General features: G+C 37.1%; 1 protein-coding gene across 1 annotated transcript in view; it reads right to left on the bottom strand.

Moving 5' to 3' along the window:
* The window catches only part of CDKAL1 (CDKAL1 threonylcarbamoyladenosine tRNA methylthiotransferase), a gene marked incomplete at its 5' end in the record, with an annotated part of 370,841 nt that overhangs the window by 77,285 nt on the left and 266,613 nt on the right, over positions 1-26,943 (bottom strand). Inside the window, 2 exons of the mRNA XM_079533182.1 lie at positions 8,235-8,297; positions 22,455-22,635. Of these exons, the coding sequence (XP_079389308.1) occupies positions 8,235-8,297; positions 22,455-22,635 (244 nt within the window). The remainder of the gene's footprint in view (positions 1-8,234; positions 8,298-22,454; positions 22,636-26,943) is intronic.

Below are 26,943 nucleotides of genomic sequence, written 5' to 3'. Positions count from 1 at the left end.
ATTGCTAAAGAAAGATCAGAGTTTGGAAGAAATTTTAACATGGCTACGTCTGTCTACATTTTGTACCTTCAAGGTTTTACAGAAACTAATTTTAGAAAGCTAGAAATACCTTTCTTTTTCACACTTCTGTGTCAGTATCACAGTTATGATGGACAAGCTATACAGGTGAAAGAGACATGCAAAGAAAGGCAATGCCTTTCTTTGTAAAGCAACAAGAAGATTAATGTGCCCCAAGTCACTTGTTCTGTGTGAGTTGATATGACAGATACTTGATGTCCCTATAAATCTTGTCCATCACTTTGTAATTCAGCATTTTTTGAGGTAGAAAATGCTTATTTTAGGCAATCTGCTACACTAGCATTTGCATGTTTTATCAGGGAGAAAAACTGTGAAGTAAATGACATCATTTCCATGATTCAATTGAAAATATATATGTGCTGTGTATCTTGTGCAACTGCCACAGATGAAAGCTGTATTAATTTATTTTTTTCCCACCCAGGATAACAAACCCCAAATAATCAGTTCTGTTGCTATTCTTCACAGTTTCTCCTACTTGTCAGTGTCACTTTGGTCTAACCAATTGTCCAAAAAGTAAGACTATAACTTGGATACAACCACAGCCATATGGAGAAAGACTTCTACGCTGTGCAAAATGATGTGTGCAGAATTTGTTTTCATTATTTAACTGCCCCCATCAAACTGCAATTTGTATTAGAAGCTTCTGAAACATTTTACTTTTGTCACATTTTTTCATGACGTTGTTTTTTTTTTTTCTGTGATCACTTTTACCTTTATTTGTTACTCTTTCTCACATTTTCCAAAATGTTTTTACATGGGAGTAAATGGGGAGGATGTCATCAGTGTATTTCATTAACTGTTCCAAAGATCACTAATAAAAAATATTTCAATAATATCTGTGGTAACTTATTAAATATCTAAGTCTATGCCTCATCACAAAGCATTACCTTTACTTACCAATGAAAATTTGAATTTACAAGCTTCTACTAATTACACTGTAGAAAGACACAGCGGCATCCATTTAAGCTAAAAAAGCAAAAGCTTCCCTTTTGAGTGATAACTGAGGTAACAATCCCAAACAATTCAGTTAGCATCAGATGAGTTTGATGCTTTAAACACTGAATTACAGAAAAAGTTAAAAGCACCAAATAGAATTTTAACTGCAGCGTTAAGCACATATGCTACCTGCTACCTACAAAAGCTACCTGCTTTTATTTCCTTTTTCTTTTTGGGCATGATACATCTCAAATGAGATTGCATGTCTTTTATCTCAACGTTCCAGCTACAGAATTAAGACAGCAGATATATCTTTTTCTATACAGCCTATTCAACAGAGAAATAAGCACTTTCATCCCACTGCCTTTTTTTTGCTTCTACTCCCAAACCCCTAAAACTGGTATTTGAACAGCTATTTGTAAGCTGTCTATATATTAATTTTCTTTGTGTTACAGATTGCATAAACTTCAATACAGCTAAGAGTCAAGCTAAAAAAAAAAAAAAAAAAGCAGCTTTTCAGGCCATTAGATTTTCTTCCCTATCATCAAGTAATGTTCAAGTACGCCATTAGCACAAGGCCACTGCACTACTCTTCCAAACAGAAATTGCTTTTCTCTTTCAGCAGTCTACTTTGAAGCCTTACATCCTATCAAGAGCACAAAACAGCTTTATGCAATCTCCTCCAAAAAGCAGTTCTAAGCATGAGGGACGGGAAAAGAGAAGAATGGATGCAGGTTACAATAAGAATATTTCCATAAAATGTGGTTGTATCTGCCATCTGAGCTATCACATAAAACTACTATCTATGTTGAGGCAGGAGATAGCAAAAGGCTCTGTTTCTTTTCAGCAATAATCTAGAAAGTATTTTCATCTCACAGAAGAACAACTCAAAGCACCTGCATTAGGAAATTCAGACTGTGGCTTGTATCACAGTCTCTGCAAACTCACAGTTGCCTCATGATTTAGTATAATGCTGTTCTTCAAATAAATGGAAAGTAGTTTAAAAGGATTTTTGTCATTTTTCAGAATCATATACCCAAGTCATTACCTGAAAAATCTCAGAACAAATTTCTTTCTCTCTTGCTTAAAAAATTGCCAAGAATTGCTCGTATTTTTTTTAGCAGTTGTGAAATTGCCAGTCCCAATACTTCTAAAAGCACCCAAACCTGGCTTACTGAAACTTGCCAGCTGGTGACGCTTCTGCTGAGGTTTGCCCCAACAGCAGCTCAGCACCATGCAGCTGTCTGTCCACTAACCCCTGCCCCCAGGTGGGATGAGGGAGAGAACGAGAAACAAAATAGAGCTCATGGGCTGAGATAAAAGCTATTTACTAAGAGGAAAATGGGAACAGAAGAGCAACGATGACAAGATATATAGCTGCAATGCAATTACTTACCACTGGATGCACAGCAACAATATCACTGCCTGACGGCTACCAGCACCATGAGGTGTCACCACAGCAGCCTCTGCCTGGTGTCCTGGGGTACAGAATAACCTGTGGTCTAACTCAGGCACTGTTCTGGCCTCACCCCACCTGTTGCCACACCATCAGCTCTGCCTCACTGAGTGGCCCGGCCCCAGATGCTCTGTCATTGCTCAGCAACAACCAAACACCGGTGTGATGTTAGTGCAGTTTTGGATGAAACAAGACAACTTCCTGATGCCAGTGTCAGTGAAATGTCACCTATGTTCAGCAATAAAGAAACAGAAGGCAGCAAAGCCTGGGAAATACGGAATTATCAAAGAGATAAGAGCGAAGATTACTGAAACTAGTAAATCTCATCAGCCAAATACGTTTAATACCACAACAGTGCTGTAATTTTTCACTAGCTTCTTTCAATTAGTTACTCTCGTAGCAACACCTACAACTCCACAAGCTGTCCAACATTTCCATTTACATGTTCTCTCATGTAATCGAGTCACACCCAGTGCAGACACATCTTCAGAAGTAGATCTCAGGATCCAGTTAACAAAGCAGCTAGAGTAGAGTGATGCCTGCCATTAGAATGTTAGCCAAGAATCAGGCATTTAGGTTTGCTTCTTTCAGCGAGCATCAGAAATTCAATTTTGCTTCTTTGTGAAGAATGCAGATAGGGTCCAGCTTCCCCGAACACAAAAGAAAAACAAAAGGAAGGACTTCACAAGCAGGGAAATGGGTCTCAAAAGATCTCTTAACTTCTGTTTCCGCACACCATGACAAAGTCAGTTGCACTGGTTCCCAGTGGCAGTGCTCCCTGCGGAAGAAAAGAACGCCCTGCAACCACAGATGTAAGGCTGCTGACATTAGGTTACTTATTTTGTTAGAAACAGGAGCAAGACTAAGTGCACTGCTGAAATACTTGCTTGAAAACAATTCTCACAGCAAATCTGTAAAGGACAGCAGCCAGTAGCACCTCACCTTTGAGTTCTGCATCATCTTCATGCTAATCTTCCTTGAGCCAGTTATGATCATTTCTACATTTATCAAAACCCAGTGAATGTAAGAGACTGCTCCCACCCCAGCCCAAACTGTATACCAGGTTAAGAGCTAAAAAAAAAAAAAAGAAAAAGAGAGAGAGAGAAAAGAGAGAAAAGAGAAAGCTTTCTGTCACTTAATTGTGTGCCACAATACAATAGTCCATATAACCTGCCAATCACACAGGCATTGTCTGTGAAGTTCTAGCTCTAGTTTTAACATTTCTGTAACGCATTAATATGGAACATTTTAAAGTGTGAAGCTTTAAGATTTTACACCTATTTGATTAGCATTGCATCTATTAGAGCTCATCTCCTGAAATAGTCATTTTTTTAAATCCTGAGCAATTTTAGCAGGGAAAGAATTCTCTCAAAAAACTCCTTGCAAATGATGCAAACATGGACTATTTCTTGTTTGGTCTGATACAAAGCATGCTATAATAGCCCACTAGCACTGTGTATATTCCATGACCTTATTTTTTTCGGAGCTCATGTCCTATTCCTAGGCAAGAAATTCAGACTGCAAATAGAAACAAATCCAGAGCTGAGTTCAGGGAGGATTTCTCACTGCAGGAGCTTAGTGAAAAAATGGATGTGTCCTGAGGTCTCTATTCCAGACTATCCTCTGAAGAAGGCAGAGCAACAAAACGAACAGCAATTGTGCTATATTCTGTTTTTTGTAAGTATAAACAGTGTTCTGCATCAATGTTCTGCATCAGTGTTCTGATCATTTTAAACATCTGCTCCAGGGCTAGACTGAATACTTACTCATTCAACAGAAAGAAAAAAGGAACTAGGTTCTCTGATGGTGAATTTGGATGCTTTCCATGTACTGGAACCTGAAGCTCATATCAAGCTCCTCAAACCTGTTGTGTTGATCAAGTAACACGCTATCAAAATAGGGCCAAGTTTCAGAGGGCTAACACCATTTGGAAGATACCACGGAACTTAAACATCCATAGCAGACAGAATAAAATTATTGAGGTGTGCAGGTGTGTGAGGTGGTTGGTACACTTTATGAGAGTCTCATTTGTATCTTACCTTTCTGATTGTGCTAGAGAAGGATAAACTGTACGGGTTATCAGAAGAGCTGTTCTGCTGATAACTAGAAGAATAGACATCAGCCAGAACTTGACCCTTAAGAAAGCAAATTGATATTTCTACTCTACGTAAACACAGGAAAAAGTAAGTATTTCACAATAAGGAATGGCAGCGTCTACAAATAGAACACAGTGTTACTAAACATCCTGAAATAAGATTGAACAGATGTCAAACATCTACCTGGAATGATTTTTAATAACCAAGATGTATATATCTGCATTTTCAAAATAATTATTCAGCTTCAGAAAGTATATATTTTAGAAGAAAAGGGAGCTTCTCATATGTTTTACATCAACAGTTCAAGACACTTCCCATCCATTCCAGACTGACGCTACAACGAGCTCTGTGGAAGGCACAGTTTTGGAGGACCCACAGACTCTGTAACACCACATTGACACTGGGTGGAACAGAACAGGACCAAATCCCCCTGGATAAGAACACAACTGAAAGGCTGTTTTTGAGGTTTGCTATTTCATGATTTCACCAACGACAAAGGCAAGTAAAGTGCACACATTTATGAATTAAATAATGCAGGAGCTTAACTACTCTTCCTCTGTTATCAGCAGGTGCAGATTTTCTCCCACATTTCCATCTCTTTGGCATGGAAGAACTTAACGATCCTGCTCCTTTGCTGCTTAATTGAGGCCTCAGCTAGGTATGTGACAAAACTCCACAGAAGAAATGGAAGGAAAAGAAAATGCCTGCCTTCCCTCTCAACAGAAGACCTGGCTTTTCATCTGGGAATGCACAACCACAGACCTTTAAAATGCCTATTACAATACAGAAACTCGCACTATAAAGGCTAATATATACTGAAGAAGAATTTCAAGAAATAGCTGCTGTCTCTATCAGTCTTCTGACCAAACATAAAGTAAGGTATGTAAGGTTAGGGTGGTCACTCCATCAAAACATAATTTTCTGGTTTACTGATTGAAGCATGAACTTGGAAGAATGAACTTTTTTCTGATTAGTTTTTCTCTTTCCTATGTGATACCCCATCACAAAAGCATGAAATTCTATCAATGCTTGGTAGACGGTTCTGTTTCAATCATTTTATTTCATCTGTTTTAACTACTACAACCAAGCCATAACTTACTCTTAAGTTTATCCCACTTCTACTTCAGAATGGGACTCAGAGAAAAGGCTTTTAACCAACCAAGAAAAAAGTTAGTGAGTACTGCAAGTAATTCACATCATGATTCTGGATCACCAATACTTTCATAAAGCAAAAATATCCTCCTTACACTTGCTGAAAATAATCTACAAAATAACAATGCCCCCCCAATCCAATCCTTTGTGTGATATTTAATCAGATAAACAGAATTTCAGTAAAACTAGTAAAACAGATCTCTACTTGAAACGTCTGTATTTTCAACTAATGTTGATTACTGCTGCCATTCCCTGGACTGCAACAATTGCGAAGTGGGCAACTAAGGTGAAAATGAACAGCACAAAGCAAGAAGCCTGAAATGAGTCAGACCAAGCAGTTAGCAGAAGGAAAACCCTTCCTGTCCAATGGAAAATTGGATTTTTTTGATTCCATTTGTCCTGCTTTTTTATTTTTATTTTTCCTTTTGCTCTCATATATATATATATATATATATATATATATATATATATATATATATATATATATATATATATATATATGTGTGTGTGTGTGTGTGTGTGTGTATATATATATATATATGTATGTATGTATATATATACATACATACATATATGTATGTATGTATATATATATACATACATACATATATATATGTATGTATGTGTATATATATATATATATATATATATATATATATATATATATATATATATATATATATATATATATGTGGAATGTGCTTTGGAAACAGCAAAAGAAGGGAGCGTCAAAACCACTCACCAGACAATTGTGCTATTTTTAATAATTTATGATATGTCCTAAAACAAAGATCAAAAGGGAACATATCCAAGCATTTACATTCAATTCCACATTACCTGATGACTAATTTGTAAAGAGTGCAAAACTCTTCACAACTCAAGCCAAAATCATCTGAGGATACTTTGATACAATGCCACAAAGGATACAAGCAGGAAGGCAGCAGGAGTTACAAATGGCCAAGGTCCATTGAAAGTGCTAATAAAAGAATAATGGAATTTCCTTGTTCTATGAATAACAAGGGTTTGATACAGGAGAATTTCAATACGGAGAAGAATATCAAAGCTTCTGGATCATCAGATGCCTCTCCTTATTAGATATTAATTTTCTTACTATTGCATTTAACTTAATAAGCTTCAACTCAAAAAAATAACAATCCCATTCAAAATCTTGTCACACTAATGTCCTTTATGCTTCACATTTATCTATTTTCATAGATCCTTAACTTTTGCTTTATCAGGTCTCACAGACAATCAAAGATGATCCATAGGAAATACTTCAAAGAGATGGATTCCACTTGAAATGATACATAATTAATAAAATTGCAGAATATCTACTGTTTGACAACGTTTTCTTTTTTTTTTTTTTGAAACTGTAAATGCCAATGTAGATGGGAACTGTGCAACTCTCTTAGCAACAGCCTGTCTGATGAATTTAATCCACTGATATATAGAGAATGTATTTATTTCTCACAGCTGTTTGTATAGCTATGCACACACTTCGCATGTGTTCATACATAGACAGACGTGCATACATACACTCTTCTGCTATGTTCTTCCCCCAAATATAAAACTCAGCTCTTTTTTCCACTGTATATTTAGTTACACATGTACACTTACAAAATGGCACGTGCTCTGCAAAACAGAAGCAAAGACAGTGATGTCATACTGCTGACAAATTGTTGAAGAATCTAGTGTACTTGCCTAAAAAAGCATGCCCACAGATGGATCCAAGACTGGACAAACTCCTTGAAAATATTTACAAGTTTTCTTTACTCTCTCTTCAAACTGTTTAATGCATTCTTTCTCATAAAGTCTACACAAAAGCATTGTGATTATTGGCATCGCAGAAATGTTGTAATGGCTGCCTTTCAACCTGATTTTATTGTCTCTGACTCGTGGTACTCCAAAATCTCCTTGTAACAGCTTTAGTTCTTTGACTCCACATTGCATGACTCTTTGGGAAGTGATCTTGCCTTCTTACCCCCCATTTACAAGATGCAGCAAACAATGATTCCAGTCTTTCAGGGTTCACAGACTTTACAAACAAGGATCAAATTACAGTTACAACAGCTACTTTTCTCCAAACAACCAGGAGGCAAAACAGCATCTTTCAGTGATAGCTTCAGAATCAATAGACAATTCATTAGTATCAGACATCTCTAGGCATAATTGACACAACAGTCTAAGTATCATTCAGGAATAACATAGCTTCTGAATAGAGAGAAAAAAGAAGGAAATCAGATAGCACACATGGTCACTTTGCACATTTATCGACAATCTATAAATCATACTTCTAAGAGGTTAAAGCAAGTTACTGATTCCAAAAATCAGAAAACGCAGCTTCTCAAGCTTGGTGTGAAGAAACCAAAAATCATTCATATGACAGCATAATTTAAGTAACATGAATGCCTTCAATTTTCAATTTTATTTCATTTTTGCATGAACATAAAATATAATTACTATGGACGTTTGGAATTACTCTTAATAACAAATGTAGATAGCATATTTTTCCTTACCTTATGATCATATGGATTGTATGAATGAAACAGCTGGGACAGATCCTTTGTTCTTTGTTTTTTCTGAAAAGTAATATTAATAAATGATCTGTTAGAAGAAGTAAAGGAAAAAGAAAGAAACTACGGATTTAAAAAGTTGCATGTAGGTACAAATTCTATTCCCACTTCGTTAATGGAACTCTACGTATGAAGAGTTGTGTATGCAGATCAAGGATACTAAATATCACAGGAAACAACTTATATATTAACAATGCTAAGAACATAACCTTCATAAAAATAATAATATATAGAACAATAATATAATTAATATAATATAATATTAATATATAGCACAATATATAGAATGTGTAAACAGTTCATGTTTGTTTTAATTTCTGAACAATAAAACATAAATAAAGTTTTAGAATATAGATAAACTTTGAAGATCAGGCTCCAATCTTGCAAAGACCTGTCTGCTATTCTAGTGTTTACTTGCACTCTTGCTTTTCAGCAGATTCAATTTAAAGGAAGGCAGTTTAAAGATGAATCATATACTATTTTCTATCTCTTGATGATAATACTCTCATTGCCTTGACTGTTGAAAATTAATAGGTAGTATGCCATTAAATGCCAAGTCAAAGGGAAAGAGGTTCTTTCTGTTAAGCACAAAGCTCAAAGACAAAACCTGCTTAATCCAGTTTCTACTGAAATCAGTGCAAGACGTTTCAGTGATTTCAGCAGATGTTAAACAGAAATCTCACCTGCATTCTATAGAGAGGGGCATGGGAAAAGGAAAAAAAAACAACACTCTTCATCTTGAATACAGAGATGAATCACATGGAAGTTCAGAGTTTCGTTATGTCAAAATCTACGTTAACTTAATTAATAGATCTGGAAGGCAGAGCATTCCATGTTGGAAACTGGAAAGAGGAAACAAGAACTCTTTGCTTGCAGTCTGTCCTGTAGTTTTGTTTTAGCAATCAGTGAACGCAGTTTTCCAGCATGCTGTTAACTAAATAGCTGAATAACTGCATTTTGGGAAACTACGGGACAGTTCTGTCATTTTTGATTATATATTTTCTTTCCACACATTTTTATTTTCTATTAAATGTTCAGATGCGCTCAGTTGTACAAGCAGTAGTTTCAGTTACTAGTACAAATTTAAGACAGCTGCATAATCCCAATTTCAAAGTATCAGATTAATATTACTAACTTCTGTGAGGTCACTAGCTCTATTTCAGTTATAGCCACTAAAGAGTCAAAATAATTGCCCCTATTTGAAGAAGAGAGCTGAATTTTGCTTTCAGTATGGAGGGTTGCTTCTCTTATAGACAATTCTACCACAGTAATACAGCACACCTAATACACCTAACCAGCTTTGTTTCTGTGAGATTACCAAGTGTATAATCAAGATGTTATAATCACAATATAATTGTGTGTAATCAATAGATATCAAGATGTTATAATCACAATATAGTCAAGAGAATTAGGCAAAGTAGATAACGATCACAAAAGAGAATAAGTGGAAGAGCTTACCCTTTGGTTGAGCTCAACAGAAAACACCAAGAGAGGTGATCTCCAGAAGAGATCCTTCCCCTCTGGCAGCCAGCTCTTCAATAGGTCTAGGAGGGGTGCAGCCAGGCTCCCCCCCTTCCGGCACACAGCTGAATTGCCTTCACCTGTGCTCCTGTGGCTGACTCAGTGCTCGCCTCAGGTGGTCAATCAGAGGTTCAGGCCGTGCCTCAGCAGTTCCCATACACCAACAACTTTAACAAAGTAATATTAATAAAGACATTTTTGATGGTATAGAATTCCTCAGAGATCTAATACGCCAAAGAAAAGTTCTCTCTTAGTAGAGGAGCATTGGCCCTCTAATCTGTATTAATACCTATTTTATTTTGAAAGGAATAAAAACACTCTAACAAAGGGCTCTAGTAGTACAACTCAAATTCCTTTTCCACCCTGCAATGACTTCAATCCTTGTACAATTATGCACAGCAACAGTACTTACAATACTATAAAAAAGATTTAGAGAAATGCCATAATAAATTGAAGAGTCATCAAAATGATTATTTAAAAGTTACTTAAAATTAATTTAATATATAATCATGCAAGAAGTATTTTAACAAGGAATCTAGAGATCTCCACTAAACTTCCTAGAAAAACGAAACAAAAAAACACCAAAACAAAATTCAGAAAATAAAGGCTACTGAAGGCTACTTCTCTCGTTTCCATTTTGACTGCCTACAAAGTGAGTCTGAATGCTTTCATTGAAGTATCTTTAGTAAATACCAATAAAAATTTATGACAGAAAATCCTCATTCTTCACCCTCACACACTAGACAAATTGCCATTTACAGTGCCACTGCAGTACTCCGTTGGCCATGACGCATAATGAAGATGCCCACTGTTACACTCTTACACTGTTACATTCACTATCATCTTCCATTTTTGTATTTAGGAGACCACTCACTCACAGAAGGTAGAAGTTTTGCATTTGTTTGGTATGTTGGTTATGAAATAAAGTGTTCCTGACTGAGGAAATGCTGAAAATCCATGAAAAAGAGCAATATGCAATGGAGCTGCTGAAAAACGCCCCCAGAAAAGTCACAGGATGTCCTGCATGCTTAGTTCACCTAAATCTAAACGGTACTTGACTGGGTTGTAGGAACTTTGGATACATTAAGACAAAGATGCTTTAATTACAGAGTCGAGGTTGACCAGTGATAATTTGTGCCTTTCTAGAACACCGAGTTCACTCAACTCGGATTTATTAATTAAAAAACCCACAACAAATATAAAACATTTAAAAGTGTTTTTACCATTTTCAGAGACGAAGAAACAAGCACCGGGTTTAAGCTGCTATAACAGTAACCCCTTCAAATCCTTAGAGTATTAATCATAAGTTTTTCAAATGGAGAAAAGGCAAGGTTTCCAGCTCACCTGCAGAAGGAGAAAAGCACGAGAGCTGCATCAAAGCAGGCCTCTCCACATCTAGACATGACAGGAGAGCAAGGAGGTAAGGTTCTTCTTTCTCTGCCTCTAAGGCACTATTCCAGACACTAAACTTTCTGTCTTCCTTTCAGTTGAGCCTATTGATAAGCATCTCCCACGACTTTCCTTGATGCAGCTTGACCCCCGTGTCTCTCTACTCACTACTAAGCCAACATCCTTTTCATACTGATCGTTGAAAATAGAGTATGTGATCGTGCAGACATTTTTTCACTTCTCTGCTTCAACACATTCTTAAAATGTTAAATTATACAGGAGATACAATGCACACTTTTTATTGTTAGCTGAAGAGGTATGTAAAAGATTAACAAAGAGTAGATGAAAGTGGACTTGCAGGACTGAGTTTTATGTTGTACAATCATATATTTTACACAAGGCCATGATGGATGGCCTTCCTGAAGTAAAGCACAGCTACAGTAAATGAATTATTTCAAGCTTATTACTGAAATACATGCAAGTAATCAAGCACTTCTCAAAAGACAGGCAGTGTTCAACATGCAATTATAAAATAAAAAACAGAAGAAAATACTTCATTAAATAAGCTGGGAAATGGAGTAACTACTGAATACTAAACACCATGGACTCACACAAGTATATTAGACTTTTCTGTTGATGTTCTTTCCTTATTTGGTTCATAATTACCTGCCTTGCAGATGGCACTAATGTAACTTGTAAACTGCTTGCTTTCTTTTAAGCATCACAGATCTATAAAGTTTAGTGTGAAGGAGAATTCAAATATTGCTCAGATACTTTTATTACAGATTACTTAGGAGAAGCTAACAAATGGAATACTCTCAGTTTTTCACCTAGTAATAAAGAATTTCAAGATTACTCCCCAATATGAAATGAAGTTCAACAACATTCAGTTTTAGTATGTCCATTCACCACCTTCAAGGTTCACAATAATTCTAGTCAAATATCACAGATCTGCAGATTCCACCAGTTTCACTGAAGGTGTAAGCCTCAACTACATTGCCAACAAAATTCTCTTTTTTTTTTTTTTCCTTCTAATTCCATCTCTTCCAATCCCTCTCTTCTGTACAGTACTTGTAAGAATTAAAACAACATATAATCTTGCCTCAAGAACCTGACTTGATTTAGTCCTTATAAAGCATCTCATACTCTAGAGCATAATACCAAACAATAGCAATGACTTTTTTTTTCAAACAAGTCTAGAAAGCCACACCACTTACTTGTATAGAATATAATGGATTAGCTAATTTAGAGATGAAACCACATCAAACTTTGTGAGCCAGAATAGAATTTAACCGTACTATGAATTGTATACCTACTGAAAGTTTTGTGTAAATAATTCTTTTACTTTATTATTTGTGGAATCCCAGTTTATGGTTCAAGACTGAAAAAGACAGCAAGAGACAAAAAAAGTGGGAGCCAGGTTACAAAATGCTACTGGGGAGAATAAAGTAAAATAGGCAGTTTTTTTACTATTAAATATTGTATACAGGCAGTGTTCTTGTAAATGTAGTCCACAGAGTCCTGTGTTTTATAGGAACCATGGCAAAAAATGCTTTGATAGACTGCAGAAGAAGGAAGTCACCTTCCCCAGTATCTCAATGTAACAGACACTTCTTTTCAAGAGTAAACAAGGAAATAGCAACTTTCTTTTCTGAAACAGTGTGTGCCCAATGCACTTTGTGTCATGGAATTTAGCTTCAATAATGTACTTGTCCAGAACAGCAATGAAGCTGTTTCCCCCCTCCCCCCCGACTCGGTAATTCAGGGCCTTAGGTAGTTCCAATCCCCAGAATTTCATAGGAGAATTGTGTTAGGAGCATCCTATCAAAAGATACTAACTGGTCTAATTTAAACCTCCAAAGAGTAATTTGGCAAAGTAACAGAAAGATGTACCATCTACTGTAACTGAGGTATACTTAAATGCCTTGCTGGGAGATTCAGCCCATAAATTTTTAAATCTCTATACACAAACCACACCATGGAAAAGCGCCAAGTCACTGAAACTGCCAGGTTACACAAGTTTACAGATTGCCTTTTGTTCTGCAAAACAATTTTAAGAAGTGATCAGAAATTAATTAACCTTTGACCTTGAGTTATCCCATGCATTGCCTTTGGGTATGCCTGAAAAAAATATCGTGACCAGGTCAGATTTTGTGGTAAAACCAGTGTTCAGTATGGTTTTGTGTCTGTGCTCTGCAAAGTATGTAAGGGCAGGAATGATAACAGAATCGCAGAATCGTAGGGGTTGGAAGGGACCTCTGGAGATCAGCTAGTCCAAACACCCTGCTAAAGCAGGTTCTGCACAGTAACTTGCTCAGGAAAGCATCCAAGTGGATTTTTAATCTCTCTAGAGAAGGAGACCTATAACCTCTACGCTGCTAGTACCAGTGCTCTGCCATCCTGAAAGTAATACAATCAGATGGAACTTCCTGAGTTGTATTTTGTGCTTTCTGTCCATTGTCCTGTTGCTGGGCACCAACAGAAAGAGCTTGGCCCCATCCCTCTGGACTCCAATACTATAGATATTTATAAGCATGGATAAGATTGCCTCTCAGTCCTCTCTTCTCCAAGCTGAACAGCCCCAGGTCTTTCAGCCTCTCATCATACGGGAGATGCTCCAGGCCCCTAATCATCTCTGTGGGGCTCTGCTGGACTTTCTCTAGAAGTTTCCTGTCTTCTTTGAACTGGGGAGCCCCAACCTGGACACAGTACTCCAGATGAGGCCTCACCAGGGCAGGGTAGAAGGGGAGGATTACCTCCCTCAACCTGCTGTCATATCTTTTCAATGCACTCAAGTATACCATCTTCTTGGCCACAAGGCCAGGCTGCTGGCTCATGGCCAACCTGCTGTCCAACAGGGACATCCAAGCTCTTCTGCACAGAGCTGTTTTTCAGCAGGAGAGCCCCTATAACCTGTACTGATGCATGTGGTTATTCCTCTCCACTTGTAGAACTCTGCACTTGCCCTTGTTGAAACTCACTAGGTTCCTCTCCAACCAGCCCTCCAGCCTGTGCAGGTCATGCTGAATGACAGCACAGCCTTCTGGCATGTCAGCCAATCCTCCCAGCTTTGTATCATCAGCAAACTTGCTGAGGATGCCCTCTACCCCTTCATGCAGGTCACAGACTACATTGCACAACTGACCATTTCAACCAAAATCTTTTTTGCTAGTTCTGAGCAGATGCATCAGACATCTCTGGGGATTTCTGTGTAGGGGCATCAGTTTCAGCTCTGAGGTGAGTGTCCACCATCACACTGCCAGAGATCAAGAATTCTTCCCCTGGTTGTGAACTTGCTAGCAAGGCACAGAGCCCTGACTGCACAACAGAGTGCTGCTCCCAGCAGGGAGAAAGCAAGCCTCCTATTGCCTTCCCCATACACCACAGGCTCCCACTTCCTATGGCTAACTCAATTTTACTGTCTTTCTGATTATATCCATAATGAAGCAGGCAAAATCACTTCGGGAGTAGTGACTCTTAACCTACCTGCATTACTCTTAAAATAGACACACATAACTGCACACACCTTTACTAAAAATATTAATCTAGAAGATGAACCACAAATGAACCACAAAAATTAAATTGTATTCAGGATTATGGCAACACAAATAACCACTGATTAGCCTGTTTTGCATTTTAAGAAGAGATTCCTATTCATGAAAAACACAAATGTTTTCAAAAAAACAGCGTAAGATCTTCCTAAGACTATGTGCCAACCTATTTGAAAATAATTTCTTGAAGGGTCAATTTTCCATTAAGCTACAGGCACTGTGATTTTCTCCTGAACTCTCATAATTTCAGCTATGTAACAGACTCTGCAGTCTCGCATATTTTATACATCTTAATGAATTCCTATTCCTTCCAGTATATTTGTTCTTTAATTTAGCATAGGATTAACATTTGTTTTTCCTATCATTCTCCATAACAAAATCTCCCCCCTGGCAGAGGATAAACTACACAAAAATTACAAAGAAGACTTTCACAAATAAATCTATTACAAAAAAGGGCCTTCATGATAACTTATCCCATGGGACCTTACATTTTAGCTGTCTTCACTGGATATACTAAGTTAATGCTGTGTTTCACTTCTGGTAGATTTCTGTATCTGAAATTCAAACTCAAATTTTGATCTTGTACCTCAATCTCTGTAAGGTGAGCAAATTCTAAGGGTGCCACTCGTAGGAAAATTCTTTAGCTCAAAAAGATCTCACAGATGAAATTTGGCTTGATGTATCGGCCATATTTTGAATTAGACTGACACTGAATCAGTAAAAAGGTTATTGGTCACAAGGGATAAAGTGAATTGGAACTGCACTTCTACAAAAAAAAAAAAGAAAAAAAAAAAAAGCAGAATGATTCACGAGCTGTATTTTAGTCATGAAATGATACTTCCATACACATTATACTTAGGATATACATGGGTTTATATGTAAATCCAGGACTACTGACCCATCTACAGCACATTTGTTTTCTTTCCATAATGTGGTGAGAAATCCATGTCCTTTCATGCACAACAGCTTCCTTGAAAGCACCCAGCTTTCCAGCATCCCAGAAACAACAACAAGGGCAGAATGATGTTAGCCGATAAGATACAGTGTGGTATGGAATACAGAGCAGTAAAGGATGCTCAAATGCTTGCATACCTACAGACACACATATTGATTGGGCACGTAAAAACTGCCCCACGTCTCCATTCCCTGCTTCATCCCAATCGATTATTCAGTTCTTCACCTTATTTCCAGGTGTACAGTAATTCCAAACCCCACAAGGACTTTCAGTTTGCTCACTACAGGTGCAGGTACCAATGCAGTGGAAGATCCAAATTCCAAAACACTCAGCAACCCGACTGACTGTGATGGCTCTGAAGGGGCATGCTTATCTAATTGAAGACAGATGGGGTTCAGGAAAGGGCCACCAAGAACTCACCTAAGGACATTTCAGTGTCTTTCCACTGCAGATTTTATAGACCATCATAAATGTGACATGATTTTTTAATTATGGACAAGCTTAGTCACCTCCATGATACAAAAATAATAATAATAATAATAATAATAATAATAATAATAATAATATTGATAAGTCTGTGATTTTTTTTTTTTTTTTTTTAGAAATATATTTTTAACTGGATTTAGGTCACAGGTAAATTCTTTTCCTGGAGTCTAAAATACCAGTTACAGGTAGATACAAAAATTAATACACTCAACCAGAACACATTTATGCTACACAGCAAAGCTAATAAGCAGTAAAGCTTAAACCATTTCAGTGACATAATTAATATCAGACCTGGAAAGACTATTAATTTGCTATCTGTGTTAAGTCTGAATTATTAAAATGAAACCATGCTCTCATTTGAGGAATTTCAGAACTGCCAAAGCTAAGGGTTTTTTTTTTATTTCTTTGTTTTCTTAAAACAAATAGTTTTTTTTTTTTTAAATCTGTTTTCATAGACTAAGAGATGGACAATATTCACTAATTCCTACAGCCACTTGCACTGTTTCCAACGCCAAGCGGACTGGTTCATAAATGTACTATAATTCTTAACTAAAAAAAAAAAAAGATTTCTGATACTACCTAACTAAAATTCAAGTACAAATGGCAGAAAGCCGCACTTAACACTTCCATGTTTTTTCTGCTTATTTATGAGTCATTGAAGAGGAAAGAAGGAAAGAAAATAGAAATATACGTTTCCCTGTACGCATCTGTTCTGTAGGTATCCATGGGTATAGATGGCAGCATAACAGAAAGCAGCAGGAATGCTAGATATTGAAAAAATAGCATACAAAGTTTTTTGAGGACTGACAAACTGAGCCTAGTAGTCATGTCAAATCTGTGTTGTGGTTTCACCCAGCAGCAGCTCAGCACCACACACTCGTTTGCTTACGCCCTTCCTTCAAGTGGAATAGGGGAAGAATTGCAAAAAACCCCACAGAACTCATGGGTTGAGATTAAACTATTTATGATAGAAAAAAAAAAGGATAATAGCTATGACAAATTTACATATTTACATATATGTAAACATACAAATTCACATATATATGTAGGCATATAACAAGAGATGCACAAGCAATTGCTCAGCACCTACCAACTGACACACCAGCTCAACTGTCTCCCACAACAAAACCAGATTTTCAATTCAGCACCTGGTCAAATGAACTTAAGGAATCTGAACTTAGATTGCATCCACCTCAAAAATAAAACTGTTTTTATATTTCCATAAAATTCTGTTTAGTAGCTTGAATCACAAAAACTACTTACAGGTAATTACCTTCCTTTCACTTCATCACACAAAACCCCAGTTTTGGCTACATAGTGAATGCTAAGCACTGGAGTAGATTTAAAGATATAGGAGTCTTAAAGAAGAAATATTTTTACCATCATTGTAATGGGGAAAAAAAAAAGAACCAGGCTCTCACAGATCAGTCAGCTCTTGGGAAAACATGGAGAAAGGATGCAAAACTACTTAAAAGCATCCAGAAAGGAAAACAAAGAAAACACAGATTTCCCCCCAGTAACCAGCAGCTGTATCAATCAGAACAAATTTCATCAGAGAATAAGTATTTCTTTACATAAGAGAAAGCACAGCTCTCTTGATGGTTCGTAAGGCTTTCTACAGCGCTTCACATCATTCTCATAAAAACCATAAGGAAACATGGTCTAAATAAAACTACCAGAAAGCAAGCACAAAACTTGCTGGAAGAGGTTAACTTGGCATACCTCACTCAACAGTTCACTGACAAATAAGGATTATATATATACACACACACACATATTTAATTTTTTTTTCCCCATGGTCTACCTCCCCCCTCCAGCCTTCACATCTTTAACTCTCTGGTCCTAAAGTTGCTGTTAAAGTCCTTACTCAGGCAGAATAGCAAGCCATAAATAGAAGGGAGCTGCTGAGGAAGCAAGCAGTACAGAGATTCAGACGTCAAACTCTTCTATCATATACTATAAAATATCCTGTACCTACGTCTGTTTCTGAGGCAAGTGATTTTTGGTATCACAAAGCAGTTTGGGTATGAAGCTGGTAACTCACTTATTTATCTCAGTAATAGTAATCACAGTACTTAACAAAACTAAATATAGCGGAAAAAAATCAAAGAGACAATCTTCAGAGGAATTAAAGGTGAGGCCTAGCAAGCGATTGATATTAAATTTTCCTGCTGGGAGCAAGGTAATTATTTTATGATACCTATAAAGAGAGGAAAGAAAAAGAGGTAGTGAAGAAACTGAATACATTTCTTCTTCTACGTGTCTTCTATCTGGACATCACAATACTTTTCTGAAATCTAAAAGAAAAAAGCTTACCCTACTGAAAATCCTTATAGAAAGGTTGGAATCCAGTCACGCTGTCACTGAGGGCAGCATAATGGAGCTACAGTCACATCACTGCTCTCAAAAAAGCTGCCATCTCTGGTTCTCAGCAGACGTGAACTCAATTGTTCCACACTGTGACACCTATTTGCAAAATGGCTATTTCATTTTGTTTCTCTGTGACAGAAATCAAGCTGATCATAAGATGACAATGTCCCCTAATGCTAGCAGAAATGGTGACAGACCAAATCTCAAGGACAGAGAGAGAACTCTTCCCCTCCAAATCTCCAGAGAAATAACAGCTACCTTGAAAAATAAAGTGTAGAGAAATTACAGTCAAAGCAAAAAAAATACTAGAGATGTTTGAAAGAAATAGTAATTTTTTTACATTTAGAATCAAAGCAGTCAGATCTTTTGCCAAGCAGAAAACCCTACCAGACCCCTCTAAATCCTGTTCCCTTACATTGCTCACTAGCATAAATAGCTGACCAGAACCTGTAATCTGAAGTGTACAACTATCAGCACTATTGCTTCTACGAACACAAGCAATAGGAAAGTGAAAAAACACAGATCCTATCTACAAATACTATCTGTAGTTAGAGACAGTAATAACAAACTAGAAAATAGCATTTTTTAGTTTACTCTTTTTTAGACTTATTTAACAGTTCTACAGAGAGCCCACTGGAGATAATGAACAAGGAGACTCATTTCTGAAACAAAGTATTTAGCAGTAAGTGGACAAAATGGGGGTAAAAGCATTAAAGTCTCAAACAACATCTTGACTTGATTGTTCATACACATGACTCAGCAAATCCCTGCCATTGCTTACAAATAAAAGGCATTCTCACTTTTGCTTAACTGGGCTCCAATTTTTCTCAAGACCAAAGACAGCATTTACACTAAGCATAGCCTAACTGACTGTTACGAAGTGCTGAGACCATTTAGACAGATGTCTGATTCTCCACGGACACTTTTTTTCTCCAGGAGGAACAAGAAAAGCTTGCAGCCTTAGCTGTGTTTTCTGAATTTGCGGTGGCAGACTTGTCCATCTGGATTAGTGTCATCTGCCCTTTTAGAAGAAGATCAGTGCCTGTAAAGCTTTCAAAGACAAATCATCTCTGCAAAGGAAAGATTCCATGCAGACCTACTGATTTTAATTTATTTTTTTCTATTTGGCCTTACCATAAAGTCCAAGTGAGATTTTTATCCAGAAAAGTAATTGTATTTACAACTTTTAGCAAAACCATCCACTAAAGATTTGAAAGCACTAAATGTTACTATGCTTTAATACTCCACCAGCTGTCCCTAAAACACTTAAAACATTCTTCCTGGAAAGAGCTAACTTAAAAGGAACTGACAAGGCAAGTATGTTATTACTACAGCTGTGATAGCTGGGCAGAAGCACTGAAGCTGACTTGAGCCAAAGTTAAGAGAACTGGACTACACTGAAGTGGAATAGTTTGCACATAGCAGCAAATCTCTTGTAGAAATACTGCAAAGTAAAAAGTAAAAGCAAATAAACCCAGACTTTAGGAAAAAATATAAGAATGACAGCTATAAAATAATATATTCACTGGTTCTGATCTGTGGTTAAATAATACAGATAAAATTATTTTCAAAGAATGAGATTCTACCAAGAGTTTCAGTGCAGAGAACACTATTATGAACTTCCTGTAAAAGCACTGGCTCACACATTTAGACTGGTGGTATAATCCATTACATAGATGTACACTCAAACACTTGCACCTAATATTTCAATATCACTTATGTGCTATTTCTTTCCCTAAACAAAAGAAGTTAAATTAAAACAAACAAACAAACAAACAAACAAACAACAGAATGATGACAGGAATAATATATTGTAAAAGAATGAAGTGTGCATAGCATGCATGGTGGCTTCTTCTACTTGCAGAGCAACATACAGGATAAGTTACTGTAGACATGGAATAAAATGCCACTACATTGCATCTAATGCAGGAGAGGCCATTAGCTTCTATCAGAGGTTTTGTAAATGTAAAGCTGAAGACAGCACAGTCTCCTTCCTTTCTCTTTGATTGGTTACTCTCCTCTTCTAGAAAGATGGAAGAATACAGGATAGGAAGGTCAGGTTGGATGGGGCCATGGGCAACCTGATCCAGTGCCTGACTGAGTGGGTGGGAACCTATGGCAGTGGGGCTGGAGCTAGATGATCTTTAAGGTTCCTTTCGACCTGAGCCATTCAGTGCTTCTATGATCTCATACGACTTTTTAAAGAATTACAGAAGAAAGGAGAAAAAAAAAAAATATTAATCACAAATCTTCCATCAGCTCTGGATTAGAGGTTTCATCTTTTTTTGAGTGTTCTTCCTCAATTTAACCCTAAGCTCGCTCTAGAAACAAGAAGAATGTGAAATTGGGTAAAAATGACCATTTTCGAAGTAACCGTCCCACTCACAGGACAGCTAATACTCTTTTGATAAATGAGCTCTTCACACTACGTCTTCCCATGGCACACAGTTAAACAGAAGTGGGCAAAACAACCTAAGCTCTTTGCACCTCTTCTGACAATAGAGCACTTGCAGACTAGTGGATGGAAGAATATAAATCAAAACATTGTTCAGTTTATAAGTTGCCTAACTTCCAGAAATCACATTTCTGCATATTTTTCATTTTTATGACCTTACAGAAAGCATTCTAAACTAATAAAAATAATTCAATTGTGTCAGTTTGTTACGCTAAGTATAATATTTCAACAACAGCTGTTTATGTCTGGAAACCCAGTATTTTTTATTATGAGATTGACTACAATAAATGAGCAATCATCACTCAAGAGGTATTTTTCTAAATAATAAATTGCAGAGGCCAGATATACTCTCATTTCCTGTCTTCTGCAGCTGACATCTTACAGAATTCATGGAATATGCTGAGAGCAAGCAGAGACTCTTCAATTTCCGACATACAAGTGGAGGAATACAAGTACAGATACGTAGGTTTGACTTCCTATTAGAGTGCCAGGATAAGCAAATGGAAATAAACAGTTTTTACTCAAACAGACTTACATTGTTGGCCAACTTTCATTCTTAAACTGATAGGAAACCAAATGTTACTTATACCAGTAATAGTGAGACAATAATGATCTAAATTACTGTACTGGCTACACTTACTTGTTTGGAGAAAAGTTATAAAATTTTGCAGAGTAATAAATCTAATTAATACATTCTTATATGATTGCTATTATTACTTACAAAAAACTATTTCTAATCAATCAAAATATAGTCATTAGCCACCTGCTTTCTATACTAAGACAAGTTTCTTTCCACATATGACTCTGAGATGAAAATGCTGGGTTATTAGGAAGGGACCCACTTTTAAGCTAAAAGCAGAAAGAAAAAAAAAAACATCTCAAAACTGAAAGACTAACTGCAAATTTCTTCAGGAAATCGGGAAGACTGATTTTTTAAATAGAGTCTAAATTTTAACTTAGATATATCTATTTTAGAGTATAACTTATAACACTATATATAGGTGGTTGTGTGGAATTATTGTGTGTGAATTTGATATCTGACAAATGAATCACATATTACTGCTCTATTGTTAAAACTTCGCACAATTATTCACAACAGGTTTAAGGCTGCTGGAGTCACAGAAGTCTTAAAATGGGGAAAAAGAAACCGTAAGCAATTAGCTACCATTCTTAGCACTTAATCAAAACTTGATAGAAAAGACATGACTTCAGTATAACCACTATTTTACTCTTCCTAGCAATCTAAACAATAATTAATGCATGACAAAGCACCCAGTGATCTAGCAAATCTCTAAAAGCAATTCAAGTATTTACATAAATCTTTAATTGAATTATAGCACTGTTTTGCAGAAAATCTACATTTACATGCACATGTTTTATGCATTTAAAAATATCTGAATATGCAGTGTACAGTGGGGGAAAAGAATGTGTCTTACCACCGCAGCTGGAACTTGATGCATTTTTGCAGCAGGAGTTCCTGGGCGTGGGTAAAATTGATTAATAAATAAGCTTGGAAACTTATACTGTTCTACAAGTTTCATAGTTTCTTGAAAATCTTCATCTGTCTCTCCTGGAAAACCACAGATGATGTCTGTAGCAATTGTTATCCCAGGCACTCTGTAAAGAAAGTAGAAAGAATTACTGAACTTAGGACGTGCAAGTCTTATTCACCTAAAAGCTAGCATACATGGACTTAAAACTCTTCAACTTTACCTACAGAAATTGAAGCCTAAAATTATCTTTAGGGAAATAAATAAATAAATACATAAAATGATTGCTTGGGGATGGAAAATACATTTGGTACTCAGCAAACAGCACAAGCAATATGGCAGACACTGCAGCAAATAATGGATCAGTGTCACGATACAAGAGTGAGAACACTTGGACAAACTCTTCCTTTATCAGAAATTCTAGGTGATGACAGATTCCTTAAAGTCTATTACTTAATCCACAGGATGTGTAACTTCCGAGACTTCCGAGCCACTAGAATTTTTCACACTGCTTTCAAAAGAGATCCAGATATCCAAAAAAGGGGGCTGGCATCTCATGAAGCCTAGAAATTACGAGTATCAGCAAGACATCTTTTAGTCACAATTTAATTTCTAACTCAGTACTCCATGGAAGCCAACTATTCTTTGTGCTAAAAGGAAAACAACACACCTCAGTTCACAGCCACTGAGCAATCCTATTCATCAAGTTCAACAGCTCCTAACCGTTGTGCTTGGACTGAAGACGCAGAGCCCTTAATACATGGCCCAGAAAAAATGAGTTCTTCAACCAAGAGATTACTGCATGGTATTTACAGAGCACTGTATGGGACCCTGGAGATATCAGCACAGTTTTCTGAATGTGATGATAGCCAGCTGGATGACCACTGTCTTATGAGAAGCTGGGAAAACTCTGCATTGTTTTGTGTCTCCGCCAGTTTGTTTCTAAAGTGGGAATAACGACAAACCTCTTCTGCTGACAGGCAGAAATGAACAGCACTCCATACTGACACAGACAAGGCTGTGGTTCCAGAAGAGTTGGTTTCTGGACAGTAATAGCGATAAAGCCGAGAAAATATAATTTACCTTTCCTAATAAGTATCCCACACAGATACTGGTAGCATCTGACTTAAAGTAGGCTTTATTTCAAGTAGGGGGAATAGATGAGATGCCTTCTAGAAATCCCTTCCAATCTAAATGCCTCTACAGTACTTAGGCAGGCTGTAGCAAGCAAGCAGCTGAGACCTATTCTCTTAGAGGTGTCTTATTACAGTGCATCACCATAAAAAAAATAATGCTGTGCTTACAGTGGGCAGAGAAACTTGAATTGGCATAGCCAAAAGAATCTCTTCTGCAACACTGAGGTCTACTGCAACAGGAGAACCTATTGATAAAAGACCCTGGAGAGGGGAAGAGGAGAGTATTTTTCTTAGTAATTTGATTAGGTGCAATATTAGAGGATGCAAAGTTATATTCAACTCAACGTTTTTAGCAGTAAATGGTGGTAAATATCTTTTGTGACTATTTAAACTTAACAGAACAAAAGAAAATGGCTTGTATCAGGAATGGTGTGGTGATCATGTCTAAGAAAGTCATCTTGCCTCTGTACTCGGCACTGGTGAGGCCTCACCTCAAGTGCTGTGTTCAGTTTTGGGCACCTCAGGACAGAAAGGACATGGAGGTGCTGGAGCAGATCCAAAGAAGGGCAACAAGGCTGGTGAAGGGCTTGGAGAATATGGCCTACAAGGAGAGACTGAAAGAACAGGGGCTGTTTATTCTGGGGAAAAGGAGGCTGAAAGGAGACCTTATTGCTCTCTTCCAACACCTGAAAGGTGCTTACAGCAGAGCGGGGTTGGTCTCTTCTCACTGGTGACAGGACGAAGGGAAATGGCCTCAAGTTGCACCAGGGTAAGTTTAGGTTGGATATCAGGAAGCACTTCTTACAGAAAAGGCTGTTAAGCACTGCAATGGGCTGCCCAGGAAAGTGGTTGAGTCACCATCCCTGGATGTGTTTAGAAACTGTTCAGGATTGTTAGAGTTAGGGGAGTATGCTTAGGTTGCGGTTGGACTCGATGATCTTAAAGGTTCTTTCCAACCCGAGTGATTCTACGATTCTGAATAATTTGCATATATGTAGTGGCAACAAGTTTATACTAAAGTAAATGTCTTGGCCTCGTCTCACATGTGCCAGCACATAGAGTTAACTGCACAGGAATTTATTAGACAGTGTCTTGTTGGAATCTTCTTTCATTCTTCATCTTCTCATTTCATCTTCTTTCTTGCCTTACGAAAAATGCTCACAAAAGAAACAAACTAAATTCAATTCCTTTCTGAGTTCATGGATTCCCACGGATTTTTTTGACATTTCAGTTAAACACAGAATTTGAATGTCAAACCAGAACTCGTAAAATACAGTTATTGGACTAACACCTTGAAGATGTCCAGTAAGTGGGAAACAAGCTCAATATTACACAGGATAGCAAAAAATTGCCAAACTATTGGTTAAACTGCTTCAATCACCAAAGGATTCTTAAGGCTGGCACAGTGCAAGATAAAAGGTTCTGCAACATGATTTCGTAAACATTACAAATGTTTTGTGCAGTAACAGTTAGCTTATGGAAAAAAAATTACATTGCTTCATAAATCAATATCAGTAACATCGGCTGCCATTTCTCAGAACGTGCACAGAACATTCATTACATTTGGATGTCCATTACAATGGACAAAACCATTATAATGAAGTTATTTTAACCATTTTAATGGCACTATCAGAAGCAGTCAAAGCATTTATTACCAATGGTAGTAGTAATACCATCCTTTATAGAGGTTTGGTTGTTTCTATAGCAACATGAATTATTAGGCCCAATCAAGCTAGATACAATAAAATATGTTCTTTTTCTCCATAACACCAGTTGTCACTCAGTTAAAAGGAAATTACATATTTTAAAAATTCATAAACGGTACAAATGTCTGAACTCCATTTGGTGGTAAGGTGTTAATTATCTTAGTAATTAGATTTCTTTCTGGATGGAATTATTGCACACAAAGAAAAGTTTAGGTATGAAAAGAGAATAAGGGCCACGGTATGCTCAGCAACAGCAATTAATGACGGCTCAATCCAGTACGACTGCCCAAAATACGACACTGTATTGCACATTTTTATATCATTGTTGATTATACTGTTGAAAAATAAGTCTTCAACAAGGGGGAAAAAAGGGATATGAAATTTCATACAGAATAAAACCCAGTTACTGACAAAAATCATTCTCTTAGCCTTTCTCTAAGCACTCATGGACAAAAGTGAAATTAGCTCTGCACACAAGCATAATTTCTGAATGAAATACACAATTAAGAAAAACATACTGCAGAAAAGTATAAAACATATACGCTTGAAAATTAAGGCATCCTCTGCTCTGACAGTCTGAAACAAAGCAGCATGTTTTCTCATTTTTGTCCCTCTACAAAGATAAATCCCATCCACTTGCACAAGGAAACTTATGTTCTGTGATCCAAAACAAGATCAGTCATATAATCACCGTAATTTCGGGCAGTTCTAACTATCCAAAAATGAGCAGGGAATCCATCCTATCGTAGAGTCCATTTTACAGTAGAGCCCATTTTACAGTAGAGCTGTATGGTGCAGCGCACTTACAAACAATCATAAACTAGTGCTAACAGGTCACATGCCCAAAGCCTCTCAGAAAGGAAAAACAAATGCGTTTGAAATGATAAGAGAAATACATCTTACACTCCACCTGAAGCCCAGCCAAGCAATCCTCCTGGGTCAGAGAAAATAAATGTGTTTTACCTTCCAGATGAGAGGCTGATGCCTGGAAGCATAGTCTATGAACACAATGTGTGTTACTGCTGCCATGAGAGTTGCTTCCTTGCAGCTCACAGGCATATGAGGGAGCATCAAATAACTCCAGCAGGATAAATACGGTTCAAGCAAGCTGTGAGCTACTACAGCTCTGCAGGTCCCGAAGTTCTTGCTGAGGTATCTGTATTGCACATTGTCAACAAGCAGGCAGTTCAGACTAGAATTCAGGCTAGTGATGAGCTTTCTGGTCTTTTCTACTCAGGGGACTCAGTTGCTGCTGTTAGAGGAAATAGAATCTGAATTAGCAGTAACAGAAGTACAGCAGCTATTACAGTGAGTTACCATAAGTGAATTCACCAACACAGGAAAGTCAGACAATTCCTGACGAAATGTGAGTTGGGAATAAAATGTGAAACAAAATCCCTGGTAGAGTGATTTAGAAAATCACCTTCTCAGGTGATCACCTGAAATTCTTCTGCATGATTACACATTCTTTCTATTTCCCTTCTAGCATTTACCACTGAAATCCAGCCATGACATAAAGCCACCAATTGGTTCTGAACCAAGATCCTCCAGCCCTCTCATCATAATAAAATACTGGATTGGAACAAACAGCTC

This window comes from Tetrao urogallus (genome assembly GCF_951394365.1).
Source record: "Tetrao urogallus genome assembly, chromosome: 3".
In the NCBI taxonomy this organism is placed as follows: domain Eukaryota; kingdom Metazoa; phylum Chordata; class Aves; order Galliformes; family Phasianidae; genus Tetrao; species Tetrao urogallus.
Note: the sequence above shows the minus strand (reverse complement) of the source record. Positions and strands in the feature narration are given on the sequence as shown.